Source organism: Octodon degus, unplaced genomic scaffold (genome assembly GCF_000260255.1).
Source record: "Octodon degus isolate 3935 unplaced genomic scaffold, OctDeg1.0 scaffold00017, whole genome shotgun sequence".
Lineage (NCBI taxonomy): Eukaryota > Metazoa > Chordata > Mammalia > Rodentia > Octodontidae > Octodon > Octodon degus.
This window is the reverse complement of record NW_004524593.1, coordinates 13640997-13651108: the sequence shown is the minus strand read 5'-3', so window position 1 is coordinate 13651108 and position 10112 is coordinate 13640997. Positions and strand designations below refer to the sequence as shown.

At 54.1% G+C, this 10112-nt stretch overlaps 1 protein-coding gene across 3 annotated transcripts in view; it reads left to right on the top strand.

Moving 5' to 3' along the window:
- The first annotated feature begins 15 nt into the window (after nt 1-15).
- Nucleotides 16-10112, top strand: part of Psen2 (presenilin 2) — a 21662-nt gene continuing 11565 nt past the window's right edge. The window contains exons 1-2 of one of the 3 annotated variants that reach the window (XM_004626841.2): nt 16-271; nt 8944-9109. In XM_004626841.2, coding sequence (XP_004626898.1) covers nt 8969-9109 — 141 coding nt within the window. In that variant the 5' untranslated portion in view covers nt 16-271; nt 8944-8968. Of the gene's footprint in view, nt 272-5188; nt 5269-8943; nt 9110-10112 lie in introns of those variants that run through there. The other 2 variants (XM_004626840.2, XM_023710283.1) reach the window with 2 other exon arrangements.

Below are 10112 nucleotides of genomic sequence, written 5' to 3'. Positions count from 1 at the left end.
GCGAGCGGCGAAAGGGCCGCTCACGCGCGCTCGGGGCCGAGCGGAGCCTGGCGGGCGCCCGCTGCTTGTGCGAGCCGGGCCTGCTGCGGGCCGACCAGCTCGCCGCCAAGCTTTGCTCTTTTATTTGGGGTTTGCAGCTGTGCGGAGCCGCCCGGACTGCAGCGTTGGAAGCTGAAGGAGCCCAAAGGTAGAAGTGGGTCTCCATTCTGCATCCGACTGATGAAGAAACTGAGTCCACAGAGCTAAAGTGACTTCGTCCAAGGTCTCCCAGGTAGGAGATGGCAAAGCGGGCGTAGAACCCAGGATCCTGGCCTCTGCTGTCCCCACCGCAGCTCCTTGCTGGCTGAATGCAGTGTCCTTGCCTGTGGCTTAATTTCCACTTACAGATACGAACTGGTGGCGTGGAGTAACAGCATTCCCATTGGCCACTGGAGGAGCAGCCTTTGTGGGGCAACTGCAGACTAGCGTCCAGGATGGTTGCCTGGAGCCCTGGTGGGCCTCTCTGTAGACACCTGATTCTCAGCTGCCAGCCAGGCCTTTGGCAGTAATTAAAGGCTCAGTCTGCATAAGCTGCTGCAGGTGTGTGAACTTTTGAGTTCCCCTGCCTGCAGTTGGCTAGGAGGGAGCCTGAGATACTCATCCGATGTGTGCTCTGATCCCCGCTGCAAACGAGGCCAGGGGGCCTGGCTTCAGGTTGGAGCTGTCCCTCAGATTCACATGTTGACTTCAGGGCAGGAGATGGCCCTGTAGGATGGGATGGAGGTAGGTTCAGGCTTTGCAGGAAAGCTGCTCTTTGGTATTGCATCTAGTGTCCCCTTGTTCCCTGTGTATGACAAAGTAAGGGTTTGGCCAGAGGCAGCCCCCCACTGGGCCTGCTGGCAGGAGCAGATGGTCCGCCGGTGCCCCTTCCCACAGTACTATCTGGCTGCTCCTGCCCCACTGCACGGTTGCCCTGGAGAGACTTCTCCACCATGCCCTCTAAGTTATGATGTTAGTAAGAGCATAGAGTACCTTGTTTGAAGAGTTGGCCATGTATAGTAAAAAGTTGCTTTGTACATAGTTACCATACGAAACTCACTGATAATCGTCAGTACTATCCTTTTGCAAAAGGCAAAACTGAGGCCTGTGAGGTTAAGCAGTTGTTCACCTATGTGGCGTCAGTGCCTGTGAGTGCTGGGCTTTGAACAGAGCTGCCTGTGTGGTGGTATAGTTTGCGTTTTCCTGCACCCCAGGTGCACTCAGCTAAACCCGGGTCTCTACCCTGCTGCCCAGAAAGTTTCTGTGATGTCTCCATTACCACCTTCCTGAGAAACCAGAAGAAGAAGAAGAAGAAGAGAGAAAAAAACCCTCATTTATTTCCCTAAAGAAACCAAAGCTGTGTGTGTAGGTCACATGCTTGTTCCTAATGAAAACATCTTGGGCTGTTTTTCAGCTGCTGCTTTGAGTTTGGGACTCTGTTTTAGTTGGGGACAAGAGAGCAACTGTTTCAACATAGGGTGTCATCTGGTCCCCAACTGTAGCACCTGGAAGGGGCTTGTGACCCTTGGAGTCCCACTGATAGGGTGTCAGGCCTTGTAGACCAAATGTTGGGCCCCCCCTTCCCTCCCTCCGGCTTGGCATTGTCACTGTCACATGAATGTGTAGAGAAAACAATTTTAGGTGAGCCCACATGTGTGTTTGTTTGGTAGCCTCTTTATTGAGATAATAGGCTGCTGTTTATCTTCTCTAAAGTTCTAGCAGAAGAAAAATTTAAAGGGTGCTCACTTTTCTGGTATGCCTTAGCCAGAAACTTCTTTTTAAAGGGATAATAATGTCTGTGTGTTCTAAAAATTTCAGAAGAAATGTAAAAGTCATCCATTAGCCAGCAGCCCAGAGATAATCACTTGTATTCCCTTTCCTGGGTGCTGTCTAGGTGCGTGCGTGTATTCGTCCATTAACACAGAAGTAGGCAAGCTATAGATGAAGCGCCTTGGTTTTCTTCTGGTGACCGTGAGAGTTGCCCTGTCAGTGAGGGAGCTGTTCATGCTTTGTTTGGTCTGCAGGGTCCCCAGGGCCTCTGGGAAGGGCTTGTTCCACGCAGCTGTGCCCTGGGGAGGGAGTGGAAAGTTTTACCAGGGCCTTGTGGGAGGCCTGAGAGCCCTTGGGGGAAGTGAGTGGTGCAACCCAGCCCCTTCCCCTGTGTGTCTTTCGCTTTTGTTGTCTGCCCATGAGGTGAGCCATTTTGCTGTCACACACACAGAAGTGGTGCCCATCTGCTCACGCGTGGCCATAGGTGGACACCTCCCTCCTCTCCCTGCCATGCTGTGCAGACCTGCCACACAGAGAACATGGGGAGCCTTGGCTGGGCCAGGTGGGGGACAGGAGAGACTTTAGCTGGCCTGGACTGGGGTGCTGTCACCATACCCCTGCCCTCGGCCTTGCGAACAGGAACGTGTGGTGCAGGTGGCCTGTGGGGCCAGGGCCCTGGCTCCTGTGAGTGTGAGCCATGCAGGGCTAAGTGGGCAGGGATGGCTCCTCAGTGAGCACTTGGAAGACCTGTGGTGTAACAAGAGCTTTGGTCACAGGGCCTTCACAATAAAGCCCTCTGGGGTGCGGTTTCCATGACTATAAAATAGAGCGCTGACCAAATGGCCTTTAAGGTCTTTCTCGCTTTGACATCGTCTCGTGGAAGTGCCCTGTCTGAGATGGAATGGTGGGCTGGGCCTGAGGGAAACAGGATCGCTCCCCAGGGCCTGGCTCAGCAGCCGGCTCCTGTGTCTGGTGGCTCAGCAGACGCCCGCTTTCTAAGGGGGTGCCAGCTGCTTCTGTAACCCCTCACTCTTTTGCCCTCCATTTATTGTCCCTCCATAAGGGTGGGACACTGCACACAGTGTCTCTAGTTTTCACAGTCATCTCTTGTGTGCCAGCCTCATCGGCCTTTCACAGAGGAGGAAATGGGCCTTGTCGGGTTAAATGGTTCCAGGCCCTGCAGCCAGGGAGTATGTGGTTCAAGTCATACAAGTAGTGACTTGCTAGCCTCCAGAGCCTCTGCTTGGAACTCCTTCTTATTTAAAATAAGAAAAATGGGCTGGTGAGATAGCTCAGCAGACTAAGCACCTGCTTAGGCAAGCCCAGGGACCACAGTTCAGTCCTGGGCACCACGTGCTGCACTGGCTGAGAACAGGAGGATCAAGCTGCATAGTAAGACCCTGTACCAAATACATAAAAATTAAAGAAGAGGGGCTGGGGAGATGGCTCAGTGGAATAAGTGCTTCTCTGGCAAGCACAAGGGCCTGAGTTCAATCCCCGGTTTAAAAAAAAAAAAAAATAAGAAAACTTCTAGGTCCTGTTTGAGGCTGGCATGTTAGGGCTCCCTCTGCCACTTTTCTCTCAAACTTCTTTCCCAGGCTCCTTCAGAAGGGAAAGAATTGGTCTGACCAGGCTTTTGAGTAGGAAGGAGCCATGGAGCTTAAGAGAGCCTGGCCAAGGTTTAGGAGGCCCCGTACTCAGATCTCTGGGGCCTGTGGTTTGAGGAAGGGGGTGATACTTGTGGGACTGCTTAGGACTTGTGGGACTCTGGCTGAGGTCACCTCCCAGGGCTAGGGAGCGCCATCCAGCAAGTGGGGTGTGTCTGGTAGAGGCTGAGATGGATGGACTGACAGAGGTCAGCAGGGGCCACATACACAGTGAGGTGCTCAGGGGTGGAGGACTGGTGGGTGGGGAAGCTGTAGGATTTCTCAGGGTGTCCCTGACCTTAGCAAGCCTACCTTAGTGTGGAGGAAGACTGTCGGACTTCCTAGGAGCCATGGCATTATAGGAGTAGCCATGCCTGTGACCACTGAATGCAGCCTGCTGAAAACCTGTGCTCCCTCTGTGAAAGCTGGGGTGCATTGTTTAGCTGGCCCGTGTGAGTAAGCAGCCTGGTGTCCCAGCCCCTGCAGACCCAAGTGTTCACAGGAAGAGCACTCATTCCTAGTTTGCTCTTAGGCCATCATTTCCCAGGAGGCACTGGGGTTTGCTATGGCATTGTCAAATCCATTTCCTACCCAACGCTGCTGGCTTTCTGTGTTCAGGTCAAACCGTTGCTTTTCTCTGCAATGAAAAGAAGGTGAAGGAAATGAGGTCACCAGGTTTCTGTAATAATCATGGGAACTGCTGACACCAGTGTGCTGGGGAACTTCTTTGGGTCACAGTCCCCGGGGCTGGCCCACAAGCGTGTCCACTCCATTCTGCTGTGTAAGGGGAGCAGCCGGGTTTCTCTGGAGGTTTGTGTTTCCTCTTCAGAGGCTGCCTTAGCTACCTGCATCGTTCTCCAGCATCTCCCTGTGGTGCCCTCCAGAGGAGGGCTGGGTGGGAGAGCTGGTTGCTGCTGTGGACTGGGTTTGATATCAGGGCTGGAGAGCCCCGCCCCACCTGCCTGCTTGGCTCTCGGGAGTTCTGTGCGTCACTGCCCCAGGCTGGGACGCACGTCCAGCAGAGTTGTTTATCTGGACACATTTGGCTGGTGGTTTTTCCTTCCAAGGATTTCTGCGCCATCAGAGTCAGTAGTGACTGAGAAGCCTTGCAGAGCCTGCTCTTAGGGATTCAAAGAAGAGAAAGGACCCACCCCAGCGCCCTTCTGGAGCCTGGTAAATGGCAGGGACTGGGGAGGAAATGTCAGAGTGGCTGCAAGGATCACCATCTGTCCCTTAGTGCAGGCAGGGGATTCGGGAAGACAAAGTCAAGGGTAGAAGAAAGCCGAGGGCTGATGTTTAGTTCTTTCCTTTAAGGACTTGTAGCCTTACAAAACTGAACATGCAGTCCATTTCTATTGTACACATGTTGAGAAGTGTTGAAAAATACAAAGTGAAAATCCTCTGCAAGTCTGCCAGTGCAAAGGTAACCACCTTTAATATTTTGTAATAGTGTGTGCCGCTTTTTTGTATACACATACCTTAAAATTCAGATGATTATGTGAAGTTTTCTATTCTGTTAAATTTACCATGGTAGTTCTTTAGATCTTGTTGAATACCTTTTGAAGTGAGGTTTTTCATGGTCCCCATCCAATGTGAGGACGGTACATGCCAAGCCCCCCAGCGGATGCCTGGACCCCTGGATAATCTAAACCGTGTCTGTATGCCTTTTCCTGTATATCCACGTCTGCGGTGGACAGTAATAACTAATAGTAGAGCAATTACAACAGCATGCTGTAACAGAAGTTGCTTCAGTGGAGTATGCTTTCTGGGATTTCCCATTTCGTACTTTTGGCCTGCTGTTCACTCACTTTTCCTTCGCAGTTCTTCAGGGATGGTGAGACACATTTTTATGTGAATCTTTCCATATTATCCTAGGATAGATTCTGAGAAGTAGCATTTCAGGATCAGAAGGGGTTACTCTTTTCAGGGTTTAGCTTTCCTGCTTTGGGTCTGGTCTGTGCAGCCGCTGCTGCTTCAGAGCAGGTGTTGGAGGCTTTTTCAGCCCGAGAGCTTTGGTGCTCAGAACCTTCGCCCCTTCTTTCTCCCCACCTGCCGTCTGAGCAGACTGGGTGCCCTGAATGGGCTGTTCAACCCTTCACTCCCCAACTCCACAGTCCCTGGGTGCCCGGCAGTGGGGATGTCTGGCCTTGGCCTGCAGCCTGGCGGGCGCCACACAACCAGTCACCAGGGGCTGCCTCAGTTGTAGAGCCCAATGCCCAGTGTCAGGGTGGAACCCAGGGCTCTGCGTTTTTAGTACACAACCTAGCATGGTGTTGAAGAGCCTGGAAAGAGGCTATCTAGGCCCAGGGTGACCTTGACTTGGCTACTTTTTACGTTTTGCAGCACTGGGGATGATAAGGCCGAGCTAGTCCCCAGCACCAGCACCTCCCCGCAAGAAGTTTGATCCATTTTCAAACCTCTGTTTCCTTGGCTGTAAAACCAGGCTGAGGTTCTCAGGCTCAGTGCCTGCTAAGGGCTCCATAGGGGATGCCCACCACAGCCAGCTTGGTGCCCTGGAGCCCTGGGGATCCTGAGAGATCCTGAGGGACCCTTTGTCTCCCTGTGCTAAGTTGGCCTGAGGGCTCCGGGACCCAGTGAGATCCTCTTACCTGTCACCCTGTGCCCATCAGGCTGATGGGCCATGATTGCATGGTGCCCTTGTCCTGCCAGCCAAGACCAGCTGTGCCCCCTGGTCCTCCTGAGCTGCAGTGCCCTTTTGCTCTGCTTGCCTGGAGTCCAGGCCCTCTCCATCCTGGGCCCAGCTCAGGGGAGGCTTTGGGGCTTTTCAGAAGTGGGAAGAAGGAGCATCTTCTTGGGCAGCGTATGGCTTTTGGTGAGGGGGCCGTGTGGCTGGGTTCTGTTTTGTGGGTTACAGGGTGTGCTTCTGGGATTTATAATGTTCCTCCCCAGGGACCTGTGAGGTTGTGAGAGCAGACTTGTGTAATGGGTTGGTGAGGGCGAGTGACAGTGGTCACCAGGTGGCTAGTGCTGTGTCACACAGAAAGATCACTGTCTTCCTTTCAACTTACCCTCCGCGGTGTGTCCTTCACAGACATCAGGGAAGCTGAGGCAGAAGTGTTATCTTGGAAGCATCTTGTTAGCTCTTGCTGCTGAAAGGAGAAATGCCCCAGGTCCCTGGCTGTTCTGTGCCACTGCCTGTTAGGCCCTTTGTCTTCCTGGCAGCAGCCTTGCTCTCCATTCATGCATTTCTGGGGACACTGCTATGTGCGAGTCTAGGGGGGGCCGCACTGATCAGCGCACTGCAGCCCTCCAGGGTTTGAAGGGCAAACGTGGCCGACGCTGGGGGTGGGGGTCCTACAGTCTATAATGTCGCAGAGACAAGGACTCCCAGATCGGCCCCCCTCCTCCAGTGGCTGAGGAGATAAGTCACAGGCACCCAGAGGTACAAGACGGCCAGGAGGGGGATGGTAACTGATTAACTTATACCCAGAACCAACAGCCCTGACTGGCGAGGGAGAGACAGAAGCTTGTTAGCTATCTGTGGTGCTCTTCCAAATGGAGAACTTAGCTTGAAAAAAAATCACAGCCCCATTTTATTTTGTGGTTCTGGGAACAACCCAGGGCCTTGCACAGGCTAAGCAAGCACTGTCTACAGCCCCACCTACAGTCTTTGGGGCTTACTGTGTGAGGCCATGCCTCTTCTCCTGGACCCTGGCCTGCTAGTTTCTGTCTTCGCAGAGAGAGAAGCTAAAGCTAGGGGCTTCCTGGGGCTCACAGCAAGCCATGTCCCCTCATACTGGGCTCCTATGACCTGGGCTGAGCCAGGTCTTGAGCAGTCCCACCTGAGGATGGGGGTGCCCGCCCTTGCCTTCACCCTGCTGTGGTCCAGTGTCTTTCTGTCCACAGCCTTCTGTAGGACACCTGGGCTGCCCCCTCTAGTGAACTAAGCTCCCACACCTGACAAGGTCCCTGGCCCCTCCCTGGGATGGTTCACCTGTGAGGCTTCCCACTTCTACCACACAAGACTGCTGGCCATTGTCATGGCTTTTGGTGGGGGAACCGTGTGGCTGGGTTCTGTTTTGTGGGTTACAGGCTCCCTGTGTCCGCCTGAGTGGTTACCCCTTTCCAGAACAACCCACCTCCTCCAGTCCCCGCTTGGCAAATGTTCCTAGCCTTTGAGACTGTGTCCTGTCCTCCTGGATGCCAGACTGCCCTCTAAACGCCAGCGGTGCCTGGTCCCTGCACCCACCTCCTGGCGCCTGCCTGACCTTGCCCACTGCTACTCTCAGTTCCTGCCCAAGGTCCTATGTGGAGGGTGTACTGACTGAGGAACTTACTTGCTTAAAAATCCCGTGAGATATCAGGGTGCCTGTTGCCTCAGTGTGGTGACTTTCACTGTGGGCTGGAGTTATTAAAGTCCCTAGGAATAACTCGGGGCAGTCAGGGTAGCTCTCTTCAAAAATAGTGGCAGTCACCAGGAGAGCAAAACTGGCTGTCTTAGTGGAAGAACCCTGCCTGCTTCATTTGCAGATCAGGTAACTCACAGGAATGCTGTCTCTGAGACACTTTCAGCTTCTGTCCCATGTAAAGCCCCTCTGCCCCCAGCCTTGAAACTGGCTGTGCCTCTGGACTTGGGGCTGCATCAGCTTCCACGAGGGTTGCTGTGTTGCAACCTCATGTGAACCCCTCAGCGGTCTTGAGGACAGGCTTTGCTCCTCTGGTCCCTTTAGCACTGGCCCTGCATAGTCCTGCCTTTCCTGTCTCACTTGCCAGTGCTGGATGGCTCATTGAAAGTGTCCCCAGGTGCTGGTGGCTGCTGCTGTACCCATGGCTCCCATCTCCCTTCACGTAGACCCCAGACCCGGGCTCCTTGTAGACAGCCTCCTCCATCGGCTTCCGGGGTCAGAGTCACAGCCATTCCCCGCTCTCGTCCAGCATGCTGCTGTCCCAGGCGCCATATCTCACTCCCACTCGGGTGCCTGCCTCACATGCTCTGCTCACCCTGGACTGCGGCCCACCCTTTTGCAGTGAGTGGCCCGAATGACCCTTGTAAGCACAGATCTGTCTTGGTTGTCCTTGAGATGATGTAGGTTACCTTGATGTCGCCTGTCAGACCCCCTCCCCCATACACCACAGCACTTGTCCACCCAGCAGATATTCTTAAAAACAACCCATTCTCTGAAATTTAGGCTCCGAGATTGTGTTTTTGTGCCTGTTGATGAACATGTGGATTATATCGTCTGTCACACTGGGTGCTTTTGCATGTTCAGCCAGAGCGTTTCTTTCTTTTCACCCCCCGAGCCTAGCACAGTCTGACACGCAGCAGTCATGCCACAGATACGTGCTTACAGATGCTGGCAGTCTGCAGCGGCCCCAGTGCCTCTGCTTGGGAGGCACAAGTCTCAGGCTGCCGCAGCCGCTGTGGTAGCTGCTGGGGACTCCTGCTTTCCAGCCGTCCTAGGTGCCTGCATTTCAAGGGCTTGTTGGGGCTGCCCTCTTCTTGGCCCTCCACCAAGGTAGTGGCAGAGGTCCCCGTGCTCCTTTCCAGGTGTGCCCCCTTTCCAAGTGGGGCCATGCTCACGTTCATGGCCTCTGACAGCGAGGAAGAAGCTTGTGATGAGCGGACATCCCTGATGTCGGCCGAGAGCCCCTCACCACGCTCCTGTCGAGAGAGCCAGCGAGGCGAGGAGGACCAGGAGAACGCAGCTCAGTGGGTAGGTGGTGCCCGTACACCAGGCGGTGGGGTGGTGCCTTCCAGCAGAGGTCCGGTCAGCTTTGGCTCTTCCACGTTCCCCCAGGCGCGTGTTAGGCACCATCCTTACTGTGGGGCCCGAAGCTCTATGCGATCAGCCCAGCGGGATCTTGAGGTCACTGGGGCCCCTGTCCTCTCTCCTTCTTGGCCTGGCTGTGAGGTCAGCAGGCACACACTTGTGCTGAGCAGCTTTCCTTGCCAAGGCCCTGAAACAGGAGGGCCCATCAGTTATGAAGGGGCCTCTCCTAAATTGCAGCCTTTGGTCTTTATGAATTGGTTTATCTCAGGTATTTGCTACCTGAGGGAAGGCTAAGCGAGGATGAAGGTCAGACATCCTCCTCACACAGGAGGCAGAGGGGCTAAGCAAAGGGCTGGGCTGCCTGCGCGAGGGAGGGGGCCCCACACTCCGAGGGCTTTCTGAGTAGAGTGTGCACATAGGAGCCGCAAACCCTCTCTGCAGTGAGCCTGCCCCTCAGTCACATGAGTGCATGTGGCTGCCCAGATGCTGTGACAGGCAACAGGGACCCCGTAGGACGGCAGAAGGAAAAGCTATGGAGAGGGAAGGGCATCAGGGTTGGGGGGAGGGGGCTGCACTGTCTGTGCCCCCTGCAGTGCCCGGGGGGCAGAGTGACATCAGCTGTGCCATCTCCCCATCAGTTGAGAGGGCGTCTGAATGTGCCCGATCCCCTTTGCTGGAAGTTGAGCTCCTTTCTTCAGGTCCTCTGTGAGCAGAGCCTGTTGTCCTCTGAGCTCCGGTGAAAGCTCCCCAGTTCAAGGTCACTGGCCAGCTGTTTCTTGCTCCTGTCTTCTTTTATTGCCTGGAGTGCATGTGCTTTTTGTTATTTTGGTTCCTATCCATTAACTTCCTCTCCTGGACTGGAGCTATCTGCAAGGAGCAGATACTGAAGGGGTGTCTTATTTATTTATGGTTTTTTTTTTTTTTTTTTTTTTTTTTTTTTTTTTTT